The sequence below is a fragment of the Pimephales promelas genome, chromosome 5, assembly GCF_988280905.1.
Source record: "Pimephales promelas chromosome 5, fPimPro1.hap1.1, whole genome shotgun sequence".
NCBI lineage: Eukaryota > Metazoa > Chordata > Actinopteri > Cypriniformes > Leuciscidae > Pimephales > Pimephales promelas.
The window spans coordinates 20,360,026-20,382,799 of record NC_142773.1 but is presented as its reverse complement, the minus strand read 5'-3'; the positions used below and the strand labels follow the sequence as shown (position 1 = coordinate 20,382,799).

General features: G+C 36.2%; 1 protein-coding gene across 4 annotated transcripts in view; it reads left to right on the top strand.

Annotated features, from left to right (window-relative positions):
• The window catches only part of nlrb5 (NOD-like receptor family B, member 5), a 43,934-nt gene that overhangs the window by 14,234 nt on the left and 6,926 nt on the right, over positions 1 to 22,774 (top strand). For 3 of the 4 annotated variants that reach the window (XR_016168522.1, XM_089131097.1, XM_089131095.1), the window contains 23 exons: positions 776 to 2,417; positions 2,557 to 2,637; positions 3,296 to 3,388; positions 3,489 to 3,617; positions 4,298 to 4,456; positions 4,582 to 4,668; positions 6,710 to 6,801; positions 8,098 to 8,123; positions 8,195 to 8,271; positions 8,717 to 8,931; positions 9,093 to 9,349; positions 9,845 to 9,961; positions 10,101 to 10,248; positions 11,013 to 11,051; positions 16,516 to 16,614; positions 16,756 to 16,854; positions 17,791 to 19,399; positions 19,837 to 19,917; positions 20,057 to 20,131; positions 20,237 to 20,353; positions 20,472 to 20,627; positions 20,862 to 20,942; positions 21,038 to 21,126. Coding sequence is in view for 3 of the 4 variants with exons in the window: in XM_089131097.1 (XP_088987223.1) it covers positions 776 to 2,417; positions 2,557 to 2,637; positions 3,296 to 3,388; positions 3,489 to 3,617; positions 4,298 to 4,456; positions 4,582 to 4,668; positions 6,710 to 6,801; positions 8,098 to 8,123; positions 8,195 to 8,271; positions 8,717 to 8,931; positions 9,093 to 9,349; positions 9,845 to 9,961; positions 10,101 to 10,248; positions 11,013 to 11,051; positions 16,516 to 16,614; positions 16,756 to 16,854; positions 17,791 to 19,399; positions 19,837 to 19,917; positions 20,057 to 20,131; positions 20,237 to 20,353; positions 20,472 to 20,627; positions 20,862 to 20,942; positions 21,038 to 21,126 (5,568 nt within the window). In the remaining variant the exon portion in view is untranslated. The remainder of the gene's footprint in view (positions 1 to 775; positions 2,418 to 2,556; positions 2,638 to 3,295; positions 3,389 to 3,488; positions 3,618 to 4,297; positions 4,457 to 4,581; positions 4,669 to 6,709; positions 6,802 to 8,097; positions 8,124 to 8,194; positions 8,272 to 8,716; positions 8,932 to 9,092; positions 9,350 to 9,844; positions 9,962 to 10,100; positions 10,249 to 11,012; positions 11,052 to 16,515; positions 16,615 to 16,755; positions 16,855 to 17,790; positions 19,400 to 19,836; positions 19,918 to 20,056; positions 20,132 to 20,236; positions 20,354 to 20,471; positions 20,628 to 20,861; positions 20,943 to 21,037; positions 21,127 to 22,774) is intronic. The other variant, XM_089131096.1, reaches the window with a different exon arrangement.

Here is a 22,774-nt window from a genome sequence, read left to right as displayed (position 1 = left end):
CTCGTTGAACAAAGAAAAAGCATTGATTTATTCCAGGACAATAAAGAGGTCTCAAATATCTTTTTAGTTATGAGAGTCCCAGTCTATGTTACATTATCAACTGAGTTTTTGGATGCCAAACAATTATTATAATAATGATTTATATAATTATTCCTATATGAATGAAAATGAATATTTCAAAAGTATATTTTAGCCTACATTACACTATAATATAGGAAAATTTAAATACTTTTGTCCTAATTCTTTATAATAATAATTGTTCTTCACTTGCAAGAAATAAACCCTTGAGTTTTTATTTAGGAGAAACACCAGAAAACCATACTGATCGCTTGAGCAAAGTGCACACTTTTCTTTAAATCACCCAGCACAAACAGGATGACTATTCTTCGCAAAACGCAGATTTGAACTTGGGTCGAGCGCATCAAAAGCTGCTTTTAAGCACTTCACACCCAATGACCTACGCCACTGTAGCTATTTCTTGAGGGGCGTCTTTTTGCTAAAAAGACAGGCACTTAGTGCAAATATACACTCCGTTATCGAAAATGTAAAAAAAATATATTTATTCTCCCCCTCGCTTGACTAACTTGCTATAAACAAATTTTATCAGACCGGCCTTTGTGGCCTCGAAACACTACCGGCCCACAGGGCAAACTCCCGACTCTCCCGATATTTCCACTCTGCCCCTGTCTCTGGGTGACTGTATTATGTGATTATTCTCCATTTAATTTATCATTTTGTATTGTGGGACTAAAAAATGTTTTATATTTTCCTCTAGCCTGGCATAATATGGTATGTCAGTATAAGAAGTCAGTCATCTGGCCTGAGAATAAGAGGAATTTCCTCTCTGGTGAACAAGTCTCGCTGGCTGCCCGGTACACTGAACCTGTGATCATTCAGAAAAGCAAAAAGGGCAGTTTTCAGAATATTAGTGTGGATAAGTTGTTGGTACACGTCGGTCTGTCTAATCCAACTATTATTCTCCAAGGAAATTCTGGTAGTGGAAAATCTTTAATAGCACAAAAGATTATGTTGGACTGGGCATCTGAAAAAAATTACCAAGAGTTTGATCTAACTTTCTACCTGAGGTACGAAGAGGTGAAGTGCATTTCTGGGGAGAGGAACTTGATTGAGCTCCTGAGCTTGAATTGTAGTTTATCGTCAGAACAGATCTTAAAGATGATTTCAAACCACACACAGAGAGTGCTCATCATCATTGATGGTTTTGATGATCTTGATGAACTTAGATTCATGCATCATGAATTTTACATATCGTCTCCATTCCAGAGAGCCCCACCTGAGGTCATTATTTGTTCCTTGCTTCGTGAACAAATCCTGTTCAGTTCTTCCCTGCTCATCACTACTAGAACTGAGATCCCACGGGGCGTGTTTCTCATGGGACAACAACGTTTCTTTAAGATTGTTGGTTTCTGTGAAAAGGGGGTGGAGGAGTACTTCCAGAAGTTCTTTCAGGATGATGAACTCTTCAGAAAAGCTTTTACGTATGTGAAGGCAAATAAATCCCTCTTCACCGCCTGCTTCATCCCTGTTAACTGCTGGATCATCTGCACAGTTATGCGGGAGAGGTTCAGTGACGGTGCGGAAGCGGCAAGTGGACTGGAAACCACCTCCATCTATGTTGACTTTGTGTCCACTCAACTGGAGCATCACTGCCAGGGTTTGAGTCAGTCCGTCCCGACCCTGCTGAGGAGTCTGGGTCAGCTGGCAGAGAGAGGGATGCTGGAACAGCAGGTCCTGTTGGATGAGAAAACTGTCAATGAAACAGTTTCAGACCCTTATCCATTCTTGTCTAAGTTCCTCATTAAGAGAATGATCCACCAGGATACGATGTTCAGTTTCATGCATCTCTGCTTTCAGGAGTTCTTCACTGCTCTGTACTATGTCCTTCTGGATGAAGAAGAGTCCCAGAGGAAAGTGAGAGAGCTGCTTCACACTGTAGAGAGAGGATGGGCTCTGTCCTGTTGGTCTGATAGAGACTTTTCAAAGGCAGATGTAGAAGTTAGACGTGCAAAGCTTCTGCAGCCTGTGATTCTGTTCCTCTGTGGTCTCTGTAACAAAGAGTGGATCCACTCATTTTTTAAAAAGCACAACATGACTGTCTCTATTAACATAGAAACCCAGCTAAAGGAATGGCTCAATCAGTGCTCACAGAGATATCAAAATGAACACATGCTGTTCATTCTCCATTGTCTCTGTGAGCTCCACGAGAAGAGCTTCGTTGGAAAAGTTTTGGAACATTTGGTCTCAATAGATCTGTCAAATATTCCACTGGAAACTGCAGATTGCTGGATGTTGCAGTTTTGTTTACAGAACTGTGTTAACATTAACAATCTGAGACTCAATTTAACATCTGACAATTTGAAGATTCTTCAGTCTGCACTGCACTGTGAAGAGTTATGGTGAGCAACGATCAGACTCTTGTTTTGACACTAACACATTATCACTGCTCTTGATTATCTATTTACTGCACTAAAATAGATTCACTGCTATGTGATTTCTAATTGATTTCTTGATTTTGTGTTCTGTTCACTTTTAAAGGTTGAAGGTGGATTACATTACAGATGAAGCTATGGATTTGATCTCAGCGCTTGGTGAAGGAAAGATTGTGAAAGAACTGATGTAATAAATATTTAATTTTAAACTTTAAGCAATATCTATTACTGCTGTATGGGCTCTATGCACGGAACAAATCCTGGACGTTTCCTATAAAATCTCAGCCAGTGCCTGTGCTTCCAGGGTCCTCTTTAGATCACGCAAAGTGCGTAACGTTTATTTAATATTCCAATGCCATTGTCAATTAAGTGGATTGTCATCTTTCTCCCTTACATTGAACTCTCGTTGCCTGATATTTATCAGAAAACAGGAAATTACTCTAAATATTCAAATTTTTTGGCTCACACCATTTCAAAGGATTGCTGTGTCAAGGAACCTTAATTTTCAGTAATTCTTTGACAATTCACCCCATATTTGGCAATGCAGTAACAGTAATCTTTTTTGGATAGTCATTTTATTACACATGACAAATTGACAAAGTATGAGTAGTGTATGAGAAGCTATCAGAGTCTTGTTAGCTTCTCTACTCCGCTGTGTAGCTACAGTAAATTAAAAGACAACTTCCTGTCTTACACAACAATAGATAATATTCACAGATATTTGTGAACTTTTGCTTTCGAGTTAGTGAGGCTTGAGTTACCTTGCATAGAGTTCATTACTTTTTTAGTAAGGTACTAATAATATTATAATAATAAAAAGATCATGTCTTTATTGTAATTTGCAGAATACAGGGTCAAAAGGGATCGAAATCTTTTAAGAAAAGGATTGAACACTTCTGCCGTGAGATTATTGCATCAGTTGAAAATGAAGATGTCACGTAAAAAAACCCTCTACTCATTGGAATGACAGCTTAACTTATGTTACTTGTGCAAAATTAAACTCTCAACTCCAAATTTATACCTCTGTGGCTACTGTAGGCTCTCTGTTTGCCGCTCAAAAACGAAAAGATCAACATTAATCTCAGAATTAACTCTCACCTGTTCACGCCCTGAGATTTCCTCTGTCAAATGGAGAATCTTCCTACAGAAACTTCTCAGATCACCAAGGTCTGTATTTAGTAAAGATTTTTATTCGATTACCTTGTTTGCAGTCTAATATAATTAAATTACCCACAAAACACCTGTTTGCCGAGAAATATTTGTTTTATTAAGAGATAATTTTTTAGTTAAAGGGATAGTTCACACAAAACATGAAAATTCTGTCACATTACTCACCGTCAAGTTGTTCCAAACATGTATGAATTTATTTCTTCTGCTGAACACAAAAGAGGATATTTTGAAGAATCTGGGGAACCAAACAGTTTCTGGTCCCCATTGACTTCTATTAGTTTTAAGGTTGTTTTTTGATTCAATGGGTATCAGGAAATGTTTAGTTATTTGTTTTCAAAATCTTCCTTTGTGTTCAGCAGAAGTAAGAAACGCGTACAGGTTTGGAACAACTTGAGGCTGAGTAATGTGACAGAAGTGTCATGTTTTGGTGAACTATCCCTTCAATAAATGTCATGGGACAATGTTTTCTTTGCTGAATGTCTCTGTGTGTGCATGGTCAATTGTTTGAATGCAAACCATCCAACCAATCATAATGAACAGACAGATCATGGTATACATTATTATACATGTCTACTACTGTACATGTCAGTATACTATGTTATTATACAGTATGTACACTATGTGCAATAATATTTACACTGGGGTGCAAATAACTTCTGCTATTTTTCTTTTTATAGGTCTCAAGATTCATCAGTGGATGAATTCTTCCCTCTCAATGTCCTGCGCTCTGTTCCTGGTTTAAAGAAAGTCCATATCCAGACAGACAGATGGGTTGACAGATGGAATCCCACAATCCTCTCCCTTGTCCAGGACTTTCCCAGTCTGAACGAACTCAGGTAATGGAAAGATCTACTCTTTTAATGTATTTGGTTATGCTTGTGAATATTAAACTTATTTTTAAGTTGTTTTCACAACTTTACTCATGTAGTTAAATGTTGTTGTTGTTTTTTTTTCATTCCAGGATAAATGCCGCAGTTTCATTTCATCCGTTAAAGAATATAGAATCCCTGAGGGAATCACTGACACAAACAGGTTGGACCCTGAATGTGTAAGTATTAAAGCGTATATACAGTTGTTTAAATTATTCAACCCCCCTTGTTTTCAGCTGATTGCAATGAACAAATCAAACAAAAGTAATGGAAATGTCTCAACACAACAAATATTTCAAGTGATTTCCCCAAATTAAACTGAAAATGCAAATTTTAATCTTTTGCAGTCTCAAAATTATTTAACCCCTTCATTGCAAGCATCTTTAGTACTAAGTAGAACATCCTTTTTAGGGATGTCATGATACCAATCTAGTAGTTGGCACCGATTCCACCAAAAGTACACAATACTCGATACCAAAGTCGATACCACGGTATGAGAAAGAAAAAGAAAAGAAAAAAAGAGCAATAATACTTTAACTCCTTTATTTAAACCTTTCAGGGACTGAATTTCATTTCGGACAACTTTTAAACATATTTAAAAAAGAAGGAGGACATCCTACACACTATCAATACTTGCACAAAGCATAAAAAAAATATTTATTAGCAACGTTTTGGTCTCACGACTTTCATCAGGAATATATAACATACTGTTCAAGCTCAATCACGTTTAAACTGATATCATGACCAATCACTGTGAAGATCCATCAATTACCAATCGCACTTAATAACTGAATACTTCATTAAATAATAAGTTACATCAAAAATTAAATAAAAAATTGTACATTATATCACATGAAATAATGCTTTATCATTCTTGCAATGCCCATAGCCACCTAAAGTCTGAAGGGTAAAAATCCAAAACATCTCGCTTCTCTGTGAGAGCAATTCAGTATCAACCCCTCTATGTGGCACACTCACTGTTTCGAAGCGATCAATGGCCTCCAGTTCAGTATTATTCTTGGGTTTGCCGCCTTCAAATCCCACCAGAGATTTCCTATGGGGTTCAAGTCAGGTGACTGTGATGGCCACTGTAGAATCTTCCAGGGCTTCCTCTGCAACAAAGCCTGGGTGGAATTTGAGGTGTGCTTGGGATCATTTTCCTGTTGGAAAGTCCAATGATGCCCAAGCTTCAGCTTCCTCACTGATGGCATGACATTTTCTCCTAGGATTTCCTGATACTTCAATAAATCCTGCCTTCCATCCGCAGCAGGTTTCCAGTGCCAGAGGATGCAAAGCAGCCCCAGAGCATCACCGAGCCATCACCATGCTTAACTGACATACTGCTGAAATAGGGCCAAAAAGTTTGTTTCATCGCTCCACAGAACAGATTCCCCAAATTTCTTTGGATTATTTATGACGTTGGGCAAATTGGAGCCAACTTTTCATGCTCTTTTGAGTTAGTAGTGGTGTATGTCTTGGAGCTCTGGCATGTGTTTAGTATGTGCTTTAAGGTGCAAGCTGAAACCTCATTGTCTGTTGCCACCAAGTCTTGCTGCAGGTCTTTTGCAGTCACTCAAGGGTTTTTCTAAACCTACTTCTCAGAAATATGGTTGCAGCTGTTGATAACTTTCCATTTTCTGCCCCGTCCAGGTGTAACCACTGTTCCTTTTAACTTTGCACTTGCGAACTATGTTTCCAATTGTTTCTCTTGGAACATTTAGTACCTTCACTACTTTTTATATCTTTATATTTTATTTTTTTTGACTAACCCATATTTCTAACATGCAGATAAACAGGACACTCGACAAACCTAGCTAGTTCAGATATGTCATGTGTTCTATCTCAAGCACACCTGGTGAAACTAATCAATTCCTTGATTTGTTGCATCAGCTATGACAAAACACCTGTTTTGCAGGTTTGTGCAGTTGTGAGGGGTTCTATTCAGAGTGTTGAGTAATTTTGAGATTGCATAAACCATTAAAATGTGGATTTTCAGTTAAATTGAAACCACTTAAGACATTTGTTGTGTTGAACTATTTTCAATGACTTTTGTTTGAATTGAAATGGGGATTAAATGATTTCCATTACAACTGTGTAGTTTTCCTTCCCCATTTCTTTGCAGTTCAATGTAGCAGCTGTTATTACTGAACTACAAAATTTGTCTTTGAAAATGTTTTATTTATTTATTTTTTAATCTGTGTTCAATGTTTTCTCTTTTAGCTGGAGGAAGTCAGTGCTGATTGAGCGTGACCAAAGGAGTTTGACAGTTTCACAGTTGAAGACAATAAAGACAGAAAATATTGAGAGCAAAAGTAAGCAAATCTTGCACATCCCCTTGACTTTTATAAAGGTGTTGTAAGTACCCGTATGCTGTATGTTCTTTTGAATTTCATCCAGAAAACAGATGCCACTGAAATAGGTGTCCTGAAATATCACTCTTTTCTCTGTGACAGTTCTAGACTCTTTAGACTGAAAAAAGTTAAGATTCTTTGTTAGCCAATCAGAAGACTTTTTGCCAATATAAGTCATTTTGCAGAGAGCATCATTTGTTGGTGTGTTACAAGAGAATGCTGTTTTGCTACTATTGTTATTGACAACTATACCTATATAAAGTAAAAAATGTGTGTAGCTGAGTGCACTGTTTAGGTGTACTTGATATTTTAGTGAGAAATTGAGATTATGCGCTGCTATTGTTAAGCTCTACCTCTGATTACAGTGGGTCTCCAAGCATGTCTGTTTGCATAGGCGATATTACAATGAATGCTGGAGGTGCGTTTGCACTCCCTACTGCTGTTGGCGTATGATAATGACAAAAATATGTAACATGAAAGTTAAAAATATTTAAGAAAAGGTTTACATTTTTAATTAACTTTTTAAATGTCTCTAAAATCCCTAAAACAGCTGATCACTCATTGCACATTTAACTTTATATTTACAAAGTTCTCTTTTACTCACACAAGCAAATCCTTTTTGGGTGAACTATTCTTTTTGCTGATGTTAATGAAATGTGAAGAACTGTAGTCGTTATTAAGTGCAATTTGGGGGGAAAAATGCCTGGGAACAAACTCATCGCTTGCATACATCTGAAAAACAATGTTTCTTTTGAATATACTTTTATCGTGTGCAATTAGATGAGAACTAAACTCAAAAAAAAAAAAAAAAGGTTTACAAAATATTTAAACCTAAATATCCAGTCTTTTCTCTGGGGTGGCAGATTGTGTTCTGTACTCTGCGTTTTCAATGTGTGCTTTATTTTGCGATAATGTCTGGCTAAGTATACATTATCCTTTACTTATTTTACTTGCCAAAGCCATTTTTATTAATCTGATTTGCTGCTTGGCAAGTATTCATTTTACTTTTTAATTTTGCTTTCGGTATTATTATTATTATTAAATACTTATTTTCGGTTTATATTACATGGCTTGGTTTTAATAACATACAAACTTGATGGTTATATAAATATAAACTATGATTGTGTTGTCTAACCTTTATTCGCCTCTCTCTAGTGCAGAAATTTTACAGACAGTGTCGACTTTAAAAAAAAATAAAAATAAGTAACTCATATGCAAGTGTGTTAATAAATGCATTTGTGTCTAACTCTTCATTAGGAGCTGAATCACCTTCAGGACAGTCAGTGAGTAGCAATTCATGTAATTTTTCTTTCTTACAATCAGAATAAAAGAATAATTCTTTTCTTCACTTCAGTCCTCAGGTGATGCAGAAGTGTTCACACCTGAACATGTTCAGGAAGATGATGAGGACAAACACAAGAACACATACAGGTATTTCAACAATTGTTATTTTTTTTGGAAACTATAAGAAGATAGGGTGTTCAATTTCTGGTTCAAGTGACTTAATGTTTATTATTGCAACACTTCATAACAGCATTTGTTCTATCACATCATCACACACTGTAGGCTACAAGTGCTTTATTTTCATTATCTGTCAATTAACATTTCTCATCCAGTATTTGTTCACCTTCATATTCCTGTGTGATTATTCTATTTGATTGTTTTGACTGTGTATTGTTTATTAAAATATTTTGCTTCAATACTCTAGACTTTTTTCCTGTCAAATTTCTACTGTAATTTGGATTTGTATGTAAGAATGTTTCTAAAATCCTGATTCACACATCCCTAATCTGTTTACTTGAATTATTATTATCACCACATAATAAAAGATGTTGGCCATGATAATTTATTAAAATGAAAATGCTCTGTCCTCCAGGTTTGTGTGTCCACATGCTGGTCAGTTTCGTTGCAGTCTGACCAGCCTTGTGTTTGTGACGGAGGGTGAAGGAGAGGTGCTGTATAAAACTGTCTCATGGGATCCTCGTGTGTTAGATGGTTTGGGTCAGATGCAGCCAGCCGGACCCTTGTACAACATTGACTGTTCTCATAGTTCAATCTCAAGACTGCACCTTCCACACTGTGAAATCTCGGGCATGTTTATTTCTACATCAAAATATAATGGATGCATACAATGACAATTCTCACAGTTTGAGGATTTAAATAATCAGCTATGTTGGAAAACCATTTGTATAATAATATGATAATATAATAAAATAAAATATACTAATCTATCATTCTTATGTGTTTTACAGAGGAAAACAAAGACGGTTTGGCTGTAGCACATTTAACTGGCGGCAATACAGAAATAATGCAGCCTCTCCAAGTAACTGAAACTCATGTGATGATTAACATCAGAGATCTCTCCATCTTCGGGGTCTTAAAAAGGTTTCTTTTTCCTCCTTCCCCTATCGGCGCCCAAGTGCTTGTCTTTCTGCGACCAATAACTGTGAAACAGAGAGAAAACATACTGGATGTCCATTTGCTCCCATTTAATGTTCCGCTGTCAGAGGTATCATTATTTTTTTTTTGTTGTTCAAATGAAAACAAATGATTAAATACTAATAAAAAGTGTACTCATTACTTTGAACAAATGTGACCCTGGACCACAAAAGCAGTCTTATGTGTCCATTTTTTTTTTAATTTTTTTTTTTTAAATTTTTTTTTAAAGAGTTATGCATCACCTAGAAGCTGAATAAATAAGATTTCCATTGATGTTTGGTTTGTCAGGATAGGACAATATTTCAATATTTGGCCGAGATACAACAATTTGACAATTTGATATCGGGAATCTGAGGGTGCAAAAAAAAAAAAAATCTAAATATTGGGAAAATCGCCTTTAAAGTTTCCATTTCTGTTGGTGTGACTGTGGTGTAAATCTATTGGGGGACACAATTTAAAATAATTTTTCATTATGTGAGGATGCTTTTCTAAAGATTTTGGAAGGAACCATTTTTCTGTTACCTCCTTTTATATCTAAAAATTCATAGCTTTTTTCTCCACTAAGGTCAAGGAACAGCATGTGGAGAATACCCACATTAAAACCAGTTCAAAGTGTTCGCTTACTCCGGGAACAGAATATAGTCTGTGTTGTCAACCAGAGGGATCTACAGTGCAGCCAGAGGTAACTTCATGTTAGGTTGCATGCTAAGTTTTGAGCATTTTTTTCATAATGGGTAATTTGTGGAATTGGTTTAGGTCTGTGATTTTAGTAATATAGTCCCTCGCCTTAATATTTCTGTTTTTGTTTTTGTTTGTTTTAGACTGAGATGTTTGAGTGTAATTTTGGTCCAAACTATCATCCCACATTTGAAGCATTTGTGAATGTCAACATTGAGGAGGTCAAGCTGAGTATTTTGGATAAAACTGAAGGAAAGGAAGTGTGGGTTCCACGACGAATCCTCCTCACAGGTAACTAATGACAGTGACAGATGTTTTATTGTATCTCTACTTTCCGCATTGTAACACTAGTTACAAAATTAAAATTATATGAAAGTTTGAATCTTTCAATCTACACTGTAAAAAGATTTTTTGATGTTGTAAATAAAACGCATTATGGGCTATGGTCTTTTTACTTGGAAGATTTTCATCTTGAAATCAATCTTACTTGCTGTTTTTTTTATTTTTTTTATTATTTGTGGAAATGTACTTGCAATTATTGACTTAAGATTGTTTCCTAGCTTTTTCCAAGTAAATCCTACTCCAAATTGTAAAAATAAAAAATATTAAGTTGTACACTTACTAGGTAATCAATAGATTTACCTATGTTAAGTGTTATCTAACCCACTGTACTACATTCATTATGATCTGTGAAGTCTGTATTAATACGTATGCTATTGTTTATATATGAAGAGTTCAGATACAAAAGCCTCTAAATGCCATTTAAAATTTTCTTCTTTAATGATGATTTTTATCAAACTTGTATATTTAAGTTCAGTAATTTCACTTAAATGGCAATGATAATTACCTATTAATTGTTATTTAAGTGAAATTACTGAACTTAAATATACAAGTTTCATAAAAATCATCATTAAAGAAGAAAATTTCAAATGGCATTTAGAGGCTTTTGCATCTGAACTCTTCATATATATATATATATATATATATATATATTAAAGTTGTATTTATGCAGATTTTTCAATGTTAAAATTTCTTTATTTCCTAATAACAACCAGGTAAAGATGCAGACCCTCCTGCTCACAAAACGCTAACAGGTATGAACTTAAAGAAGTTGTTCAATTAGTGCTGTCAATACATTAATTGCATATTAATAAAAGCAGGGGTGTGCAGACCTCTGCGGGGGCTGAGGTGAAGTCGCGTTCCATGGGGTGGGTCCCCCTCGGTAGAAATCTCGTTCAAGCGCCCTGCATGTGATACAACCGAAATTTCACTTTCATGATTAAAGTGTGCATGCTACTACATAAAGTTTGTGTTTATATAATATGTGAACATTAACATCCCAAACACTTAATGACAAAAAAAAAAAAAAAAATATATATATATATATATATATATATATATATATATATTTGTGTGTGCATATAAATATGTTAGATGCGATTAATCGATTTGACAGAAGGGATTTCAATTGGTTGGTCTATTGGTCTAAATATCTATCGCACAAAATCCCTTCTGGAAAGTAACTTTTTTGTTTTTTGTTTCAATCAGAATCTGTATTTGTGAAAAAACACAGGGATAAACTCATTGAGAGAGTTTTATCAGCGAAGGCGATTGCTGATGGTCTGAGTGCCAAAGACATGATTCCAGGTGAAATGTACAGTGACGTTAATGCTGCAAAAACACGACAGGAGAAAACAAGACTCTTGTTGGATGCTCTCGACTCAGGAGGAGCTTCTGTGAAAGCAGAATTTTACAGACTGCTGAAGGAGAAGGAACCTTATCTAGTAGATGAACTGGAGACTGGACACAGTGGAGTGGAGTAATGCTGATAAACCAGGAACTTTGGTCATTTTGAGACATAAATGCCAGCTCCAGCATTAATAAATATGTATAGACCATTTCAAAAGATGTAAACAACACTGGTCCAGAAGCACTTCCTGTTTCAGTTTTTTAACACTACATAAAAGCTGAGATAAATTACAACCAACAGAACATATAAAACTGAATCAAAAAGTTAAACAAACATCTTTAAGATGTTTTCTTTACATGTGAAATAAAGAAAACAGTTACAAACTGAAACAGGAAGTGTTTCTGGACCAGTGTTGTTTACATCTTGTGAAATGGTCTATATACACTCACCTAAAGGATTATTAGGATCACCAAGATACTAATACTGTGTTTGACCCCCTTTCACCTTCAGAACTGCCTTAATTCTACGTGGCATTGATTCAACAAGGGGCTGAAAGCATTCTTTAGAAATGTTGGCCCATATTGATAGGATAGCATCTTCCAGTTGATGGAGATTTGTGGGATGCACATCCAGGGCACGAAGCTCCCGTTCCACCACATCCCAAAGATGCTCTATTGGGTTGAGATCTGGTGACTGTGGGGGCCATTTTATTACAGTGAACTCATTGTCATGTTCAAGAAACCAATTTGAAATGATTCGAGCTTTGTGACATGGTGCATTATCCTGCTGGAAGTAGCCATCAGAGGATGGGTACATTGGACATGGTCAGAAACAATGCTCAGGTAGGCCGGGGCATTTAAACGATGCCCAATTGGCACTAAGTGTGCCAAGAAAATTTCCTTCACACCATTACACCATCACCAGCAACCTGCACAGTGGTAACAAGGCATGATGGATCAATGTTCTCATTCTGTTTACGCCAAATTCTGACACTACCATCTGAATGTCTCAACAGAAATCGAGACTCATCAGACCTGGCAACATTTTTCCAATCTTCAACTGTCCAATTTTGGTGAACTCTTGCAAATTGTAGCCTCTTTTTCCTATTTGTAGTGGAGATGAGTGGTACCCGGTGGGGTCTTCTGCTGTTGTAGCCCATCTGCCTCAAGGCTGTGCGTGTTGTAGCTTCACATATGCTTTGCTGCATACCTCGGTTGTAACGAGTGGTTATTTCAGTCAAAGTTGCTCTTCTACCAGCTTGAATCAGTCGGCCCATTCTCCTCTGACCTCTGGCATCAACAAGGCATTTTCGCCCACAGGACTGCCGCATACTGGATGTTTTTCCCTTTTCACACCATTCTTTGTAAACCCTAGAAATGGTTGTGTGTGAAAATCCCAGTAACTGAGCAGATTGTGAAATACTCAGACCAGCCCGTCTGGCACCAACAACCATGCCACGCTCAAAATTACTTAAATCACTTTTCTTTCCCATTCTGACATTCAGTTTGGAGTTCAGGAGATTGTCTTGACCAGGACCACACCCCTAAATGCATTGAAGCAACTGCCATGTGATTGGTTGCGTTACTGAGAAATTGAACAGGCCGGATTTGTCAGTGCCCAGCGGCCAATAGGGCATCTAGTCTCTAGTCTATATGATATCTATGGTTACACCGCCTTCACACTGGCAGTTGAAATCAGCTCTGATACGGCTCCGAAACGGCGGAAGTCATTCATTTTCTATGGAGACCCGCAGACTGCATGCGTCCAAACTGTCCAAAACGTGTCCGACCAAGTGTGGTGCGAAGAAAATCGTGTCCGTTGGTCAACTCTTGCGAAAAGCTACGGACGGTTCTTAGCCGACAATTCCAGCGGAAGTTGAGCGTTGCTATGGTGCTGATAAACAAACCTGAATTCTTACAATTTTAATAAAATAAATAATGGTTTTATAACGACAGTTTTTATAACGATGTCATGTTATTTTTTTATTTTCATGATTTTCTAATGTTAGTAGGGCAATACAATTAAAATGTAGGCTATAATTCAATAATTATATATTGTGGCCATTTTTTCTCACCCTGCGCATTCACATACTGTACAGCCAGAAAATTCAATGATGGCAAATCGTCGGCTGGTCAATGATCTTGCTGTTGCTCTCCTATACTGGAGACGTTCATGAGAAATCAACCTTTCTAATCTCACCGCCATTTTTGTTCTACCCGCTTCCGATGCTTTTCATAATGATCTATAATCTCATAATCATAATCTCAAATAATGATTTTCATATTCCACTACTAAATCATGTGATCTGAAGCTCAAACAGCGAACACAGCGAGAACTTTTTTATGTATTTTATTCAGTGTATGTATTTTTTCTTTCTTTTTTTATTGAAATATCAAGATTTACAGACAAACATGGCTGCATAACTTCCTTTTCTTCAGAATAGGATACAAAGAAAATATAGCCAGAGGGAGCAGCTCTTAATACAACAGGAATATAAATGTAGTCTTAGTACAAAAATAGGGATAGTTTGAAAATAAACATTTAAATAAATAAACCGCAATGAATTATATATAATATAATAATATTAATAATAATATATAATATAATATATGACATATGGGGAATTCAGAATTCAGTCTTCTCATCCATTTATCTCAGTTGGGAAGTGTTAGGGTATTGTATATGTTTTGTGCTTTAAGACCTTTCAAGGTTTTTAAGGATTTTTTATACAGTTTCATTAAAAAACCAAACAAATGTGAGATGATTTCACAATTCTACACTTGTGAATTAAGAATTTAGCTAGACATACAATTGTATTTGTACACAGCTCGTCACCCTTGCTTTGCAATATCAATCCAAATGTAATGTCGTCTCCGGAGATAAAGGTTGAGAATGACGATATCTGCTGCTTAACCCATTTATGTACATCACACCAAAATATCTGTATCACATTACATGAGCAAAACACATGGTCCGTAGTTTCAACATCATTTTCACAGAATGTACATGTGTTATCATCTAAACCAAAGCGAAGATTCATTAGAGGGGTAAATGTTATACAATTGTTCATTTATTCATACATTGTTCTTAGTTTGGTAATTGTCTTATTATCAAATGTTTGTATGATGTTATTTTTATTTTGCCTTTCAGGATAAAGGTATTCAGAAAAACAATTTCTAATAAAGTGGTTAGTGCATTTTCTATCTAACAAAGATCCCTTGAATTGATAGTGAGTGTGTCACAATAAATAAATAAAAACATAAAAAGAACAATAAATAAATAAAATTTTACACGAGGGGGTATTCATCAAACAAAACCTTCAGAAGATTAAATAATTTAAGAGCTTTTTTGTTATGCACCAGTCTTAAAGCTTTGAAGAAGATCATTAAATCTTCATGGAAGAGTAAGAAAGTGGGAGCGTTCTTAAAGAATCTGCACTTGTATGAGGTAATTGGCCAAGTCCAACAGCACAATATTGTTCACCAAAAATTCAAGATCGTAACTCAAAGAAAAAGACATATATTTTATAGTTTTAAAATTAAAGTTAAAATTAAAGGTATTTCAAAGTTTAATCTTAACCAAATATAAAGGTTAGGGACAAATAGGATGCAGCCCAGCCAGGTGCTTCTCGCCTCAAGCGGTGAGTAGTAGAATTGCAGTTTAATTCACTTCCGTGTTGGTTTCGAGAGAGACACCCAGGGACAAGATCAGATCAGAAAGTTGGAGTTTGAGTACAACCATACGACTTTGAGATTCCCGATGTATTACGAGCTGATTGAGAAAGCTCGGAGAAGGAACTGATTTGCCGCAATCAAGGGTTCTACTTTGCCTTTATGGGACGGTAACTTAACGTTATGATGGCAAATACAGGTGGGTAGAGTATCCAAAAACTGTACTTGAGTAAAAGTACTTTTATAAATATTTACTCAATGTGTGTATAGCATAAGATATTTTTTAAGTTAAGTGACTATTATTTTCATAATTAGATGGCTATCTTTGCAACAAAAACAGAAGAAGCAATCATTGTTTCTGCAACCTGTTGCCCGAAAAAACATTGCCTGTGAAAATGTTCACGTTAGCTTCTAGCTGCGTTGTCCATCATGTTACTTAGCTTCATTAACGGAACGTTATCTGTAAATAACTGAAATAACAAATGTTAACAATGTTGTGCTGAATGATTCATGTAACTGTAGCACCAAACGATGATGCAACGATATGCGGTTCATCACGTTTACACGGTGACCTGTACATTTTTACCTGGCGGGAGCTGAAGCTTTTCATCGACCTTATCAACAATAAAATTATGAATATAACCCTCCAATGCATAGTTAAGGCTATTTAGGTTTACTTGGAGATGATATATAATCTTTATGTCTCCAAAAATCACCAATTACCTCCTGTGAAATGTCTCCTACTGTGACAGCTGTCACGACTGTCCCCGAATGTTTGTCTGTCTGAGTGACTGGAGGGGGCGTGGCTTAGCCATAGGTCAGTTCTGCCCTGGTTCTGCCCTTTGTCACATCATTTGTACCTCTGGCCAGCCACATTAAAAAAAAAAAAGTTTTCTCTACGGAGAAAGTAATTTTTCTTCTAAATCACAATTGTTGCACTCTATACTAAATTTTGATATTATAATTATTATAGATTCTTAACAAATTTTTTTTGGTTGGGCTATATTAAATGTAAAGACATTTAAAGAAGCTGTAGTTTTTTAAGTCACAGTAAAGTTCATATTTTATTTAGAGGTGATGTGTGTCATTTCTGAGCCACTAGTGGAACCAAACAGAATTACAAAGTCGTTATGCTCTAGCCTGACATTTTTTCCACTGCTGTTCTCAATTATTTTCTCTTCTTTTTGTCATTTTTAGAGCCTATCACACAACCATTAGGTGCAGATGTTAAGCCCATGGACTATTCTGAAATTAAGATGAAGACACAAAGAGAAATCTATGGGGAACAAAAGCTTGGTATGGACACTTACTTGATCTGCTTAACATAATTTTCTTTTTCTAAAAATAAATTGCAATATTATGCTCTAGCCTGACATTTTTTCACTGCTGTTCTCAATTCTTTTCTCTTCTTCTTTTTTTTTTTTTTTTCATTTTTAGAGTCTATCACACAACCATTAGGTGCAGATGTTAAGCCCAGGGACAATTCTGAATATAAGAGGAAGAGACAAAGAGAAATCTATGGGGAACAAATGCTTGGTATGGACACTTACTTGATCTGCTTAACATAATTGTCTTTTTCTAAAAACAAATAGCAATATTAAATGATGAATAATCAGATTAATTCTATTGTTGGTTAATCAAACAATATCCTTTAGGAATTCAGGATATTGTTCATCAGTATAAGCTGTCAATCAAAAAGAAGTATGAAATTAAGTATGTGTTGAGCTTCCTGTGTGGTGAACTAGAGTCCCTTTCTGCCCTATATTCTGAATCACTGATGCAAAAAACAAAACAAAAGTGAAAGACAAGTTTAAGAACATCCGTTTGTCTGAGTGGTTTCCGTTGTATGGTGTGATAACTGTCATTCTCTGAGGCCAAGGCAACTCTGGCATTGGTTCATCTAGCATAGCACAGAAGATTACGTTGGACTGGGAATCAAAAGTACTTTCTGCTAGACGTTTTAATCTAGTTTTCAACGTAACAGAGTTCTGAAGAGATTAACTTAATTGAGCTCTTGAGCGGGAAATGTAGTTTAACATCTGATCAGGACTGATTGCTTACATTGTGATTATGTAAGTGATAATATTGGATTAACATCACTTGACACTTTATCAGACAGTACATAAAGAACAACTATCAGTGTCTGAAGCGTACCATGTCTGAAACTCCTGAATTGTTCATGAATGAATCATTCACTGTTTTCTATTGAATGTCACATAGTAATGTGTATTAATTTGTGTAAATGTGAACACATTTTCTGACAATATTGTGCACTTTATTTTGTGTCCTGAATGATGATAGAAATACATTGAAAATCTAATCTGATCATTTAGAATCATCTTGAGATACAAAAAATCAGATTGTGTGCCCAACATTTTGTGTGTATTTTAGATTAATAATTTAAAAGCAAAAACTTAATTCAGTGCAGTAAACTCTTTTATTTTGTCTGTTAATCATCTATTTCTCTTTTAGGTTTTAGTGAGATTGTACAGCAATACAAGTTGGCTGTCAAACAGAAGTATGAGAGTGAGTGGAGCTTTGTGTCTGGTAAACAAGAGTCATTTGCTGACCTCTTTATTGAACCAGTGATCATTCAGAAAAACGAAAATGACGTCTTTAAGAACATCAGTGTGAGTGAGATTTTCCAGTTCTGTGATCCAGTGAGTGTAATTCTCCAAGGCAACACTGGCAGTGGCAAATCCTTCATAGCACAAAAGATTATGTTGGACTGGGCATCTGAAAGGTTACACTGGTGTTTTGATCTAGTTTTCTATCTGAGGTGTGAAGAGCTGATGTGTATATCTGAGGAGATGAACTTAATTGATCTCTTGAGCTACAGCTGCAGTTTAACATCTGATCAGATCTCAAAGATGTTACAGCAGTCACCAGAGAAGGTGCTTTTCATCATTGATGGATTTGATGAACTGAGACTCACAGAACACATTTATGGCATGTCGGCAAACACTGATCTGCTTCAGAAAGCCCCACCTGAGGTCATTCTTTGTGGCCTCATTAGGAGGTACCTCATCTCTGAGTCCACACTGCTGGTCACTACCAGAACTAAGAACACTGTGAACAAGCTGCTGAACGGACAAAAGCGTTTCTCTGAGATCATGGGCTTTTCTGCAAGTCAAGTGGACGGGTACTTCCAGAAGTTTTTCAGGACAGAGTATGACTGTGTGAAAGCAAATAAATCCCTCTTCACTGCCTGTTCCATACCTGTTATCTGCCGGATCATCAGTGAGATGTTCAGAGTTGGTGCAGATGTAACAAGTGGACTGGAAACCACCACCTCCATCTATGTTGACTTCGTGTCCACTCTACTGGAGCATCACTGCCAGGGTTTGAGTCAGTCCGTCCCGACCCTGCTGAGGAGTCTGGGTCAGCTGGCGGAGAGAGGGATGCTGGAACAGCAGGTCCTGTTGGATGAGAAAACTGTCAATGAAACAGTTTCAGTCCCTTATCCATTCTTGTCTAAGTTCCTCATTAAGAGAATGATCCACCAGGAGACGATGTTCAGTTTCATGCATCTCAGCTTTCAAGAGTTCTTCACTGCTCTGTACTATGTCCTTCTGGATGAAGAAGAGTCCCAGAGGAAAGTGAGAGAGCTGCTTCACACTGTAGAGAGAGGATGGGCTCTGTCCTGTTCTGATAGAGACTTTTCAAAGGCAGATGTAGAAGTTAGACGTGCAAAGCTTCTGCAGCCTGTGATTCTGTTCCTCTGTGGTCTCTGTAACAAAGAGTGGATCCCATTCTTTAAAAAGCACAACATGACTGTCTCTATTAACATAGAAACCCAGCTTAAGAAATGGCTCAATCTGTGCTCAAAGAGATATCAAAATGAACACATGCTGTTCATTCTCCATTGTCTCTATGAGCTCCATGAGAAGAGCTTCGTTGGGAATGTTTTGCAAGGTTTGAATTTGATAGATCTGTCAAATATTCCACTGAAAAGGACAGACTGTTGGGTGTTGAAGTACTGTTTACAGTGCTGTGAACACATCAGAAACCTGAAACTCCATGTAACATCTGAAGATCTGAAGATGCTTCAGCCTGAACTGTTCCTCTGTAAAGAGCTGTGGTGAGCGAAATTTAGATTTTGTGCCTTTTCTGACACATCAACACATTCTCTTCGATTTTATTGGTTGCAACACTTAATTATGCAATTTCACGAAAGCAAGACTGCTGTAGTACTGAATATGAGCACAGCTGTGATTCAGCCTCATGGGTAATCTGATATTCGGTACTACAGCAGTTATCATGTGATATTGTTTTGATTTTTGTCCACACACTACTTACTCCACAATCACTCTCCAGAGTAATTTTTCTGAACCATACTGGAGTGAGAGTCCAAAAAATAAAAGAAATTCCAGGCGAAATTGCACATCTCTGATTAAAAATACTTTCATACTTCTTCCATACTTCACTCTGAAACACTGCAAGCACACACAAGCCCAGAATTAATTGTTTGTATACTGATGATCAAATCTGATATACTGTGTTTTTTTACGTTCGAAGGTTGATGGTTGATTGTATTTCAGACGATGTTGTTGGTTTGATCTCAGCTGCTGGTAAAGGGAAGATTCTGAATAAACTCAAGTAAAGTATATTTCATTTTAGAATAAAATTGTTAAAACTCATTGCCATATTCATTTTTTTCAGATATTTAATACATTTTATTTAATATCTAACAATAAAATGCACTCATTAAATACTATAACTTTCTTTTAATTGGCAGTATAAAAAAGCCTGAAATCCGTGAAAAAGTATTTTTCCCAGAGATCACTGTGTCAGTCAGAGATGAAGACATCATGTATGAAACTTTTATTACTTGTCACATACAAAATTGCAGTCTCATCCTAACCCCTGATGCTTATTATAAGCTTATACTGATGTTTTTATCTGTGAAATGCTTTAGGTTGTCTTTTGGCAGATCAGTGTTTGCATCATCAAACACAAAATTGACTCTAACCTGTCCAAGCTCAGTATTTTCTACCATCAAATGGTTTGTAGAATTGTACATTTATCAATTTGGGTGAGTGAAAGCTTCATTCTTTTTTTCAATTTTCAATTAAAAAATAAAAGCATGTCTTACGCTTTGTGCCTGAGAAACATGTCACATTTATAAATTTTAATGTTTTGTGTTGTTTTAGGGATTTAAGGAAAATGGAATTGGGTCTGTTTAATTTCCTGAAATCAATGTTTGATTTGAAGAAAGTCTTTATGCAGTTTTATGAATGTCCAATGCCTGGATTTGCCTCTGAAATCCAGTCTCTCATTCAGGCCTGTCCCAGTCTGACTGAAGTCAGGTAACAGCAATATCTGAGCATTTACATAGGTTTTATGTCATTTTCTTACTGTTACTTATTGTACTTAGTGTTATAGTGAACACTACCAAAATATATTATAAAATATCTTAATAGTTTGTAACCACCTGATTTCCCATACTAACTATTATAATAACTGAGCGATTCAACACACTAAACCAGAAGCGCTTACAGTTTTAGAATTATTGTAGTTCATTTTTAAAAGATTTTTTTCAGGATTAAAATTTCAGAAAAATCCCAGACATTCTTGAAGCCCCTGAAGGAATCATTGAAGCAGATGGGTTGGACTCTGACTGTGTAAGAGTTCTATATTAGATATTTCTTTAGCCTTTTCTTTCAGTTCATCTTGAAGATTATGTTCTGTAAACAGTATTGAACGTTATTCTCATTAGCAGGGGAAATTCCGTGTTGATCAACCCAGATGGGAAGAGTTTCACAGTGGAGAATCTAAAGATGAAGAGAGAAAAGAGTGAGAGAAGAAGTAAGCAAATATATATATATATATATATATATATATATATAGTATATATATATATAATCAAGACTTCTTGACATAGAGCTGGATCTGTGCCTTCATTATGTACCTCATTATAACTCATTATCCTCAGAATAAACAAAATAATCTAGAGAACTGACAACCGTGGAAAAACATCGGCTACTGAAGCATTCACTATTGTACAGTGGTGGAGGAAGTACTGAATCTCAGTACTTAAGTAAAAGTACAAATATCCAGATAAATATTTACTTTCGTAAAAGTAGAAGTAACACAATGACAACCATACTAAAGTAAAAAGTACCTGATTTTAAATGTACTTTACCTATTAAAAGTAAAAGTACTTGCATAACAATTTATTCTCTTAATGTCTATTTTCTAATAATTAATAAAACATTTAATTCTAACTCATTCCACCTAATACTCCTATAATGATGTTCAATAATGATGGAAAAAAATTGTTGTCACCATTTCTTCCATTACACATCATGCTTATCCTTACTATATGTTAATAACCATGTTTGGCAGAAAACGCGATTAATTTATGGTGTTATTCTGAACCTCTTGGCTTGCCATAATCCTTACCAAACGTATATTACACAAAGTGCGTTTCCTATGCACGTAAAAACAAATTTCTGCATATAAATTGCACGATAAACGCACTGCGTGCGAGACGCATTTAGTTGATGTATCTATGGCAACCAAACGTCACTGGTGAGACAAACGTGCAACGGACAGACGGTCAGATTCATGTTTTGGCAGGGGAAAAACTGATCAGAAAATGTAATGAAAAGTAACAGAAGTTGTAGAAATGTAGTGGAGTAGAAAGTATAATAATTGCTGCAAAATGTAACGAAGTAAAAGTAAAAAGTATGCACTATTTATTTTACTTAAGTAAAGTAAAGATACGTGAAAAATGTACTTAAGTAAAGTAACAAAGTATTTGTACTTCGTTACATTCCACCACTGCTATTGTATACATGATTAGAAGACTCACAAGTGATGACAGATGCTTTCTTTAGTTGATTTAGTTGATGAGTCTGTTTTAAGCAATTCATATTTTAGTTCCTAATAAAGTTATTGTTGGCCAAGTGGCGAGCAACTCAATTTACCTTTTATTTACCTTGACTTATTTGTTTATTTTAAATCCCACTTTCACTCTTACTTGGTGCTCTGGGATAATTTTTAATTTTAGGATCCAGAAAACATTTTAAGCGTAGGCGTAGAATTGATGAAGACTTTTCATTTTAATATTCAATGGCTTTATTTTCAGTGATTTCAGACAATCATTTTTGGACACACTGTATATATCATCTTGGTGAACTCCTTGAACTGCCACCTTAATGTGGTGGAGGGGTTTGAGTACACGAATGACTCTAGGAACTATGTTGTCTGCAGCTATATGCCCCTGGTAGGTTCTCCCAAGGCAAACGGGTCCTAGGCGACGGGTCAGATTAAGAGCGGTTCAAAATCCCTTATGATGGACAAAAATTCAAGGACCGTGACATCGCCCAGTATGGCGCTCCCGGGGCCCAACCCTGGAGCCAGGCCCGGGGTTGGGGCTCGTATGCGTGCGCCTGGTGGCCAGGTCTCACCCCCACCGGGGTCCGGCTGGGCTCAGCCCGAAGGAGCGAGA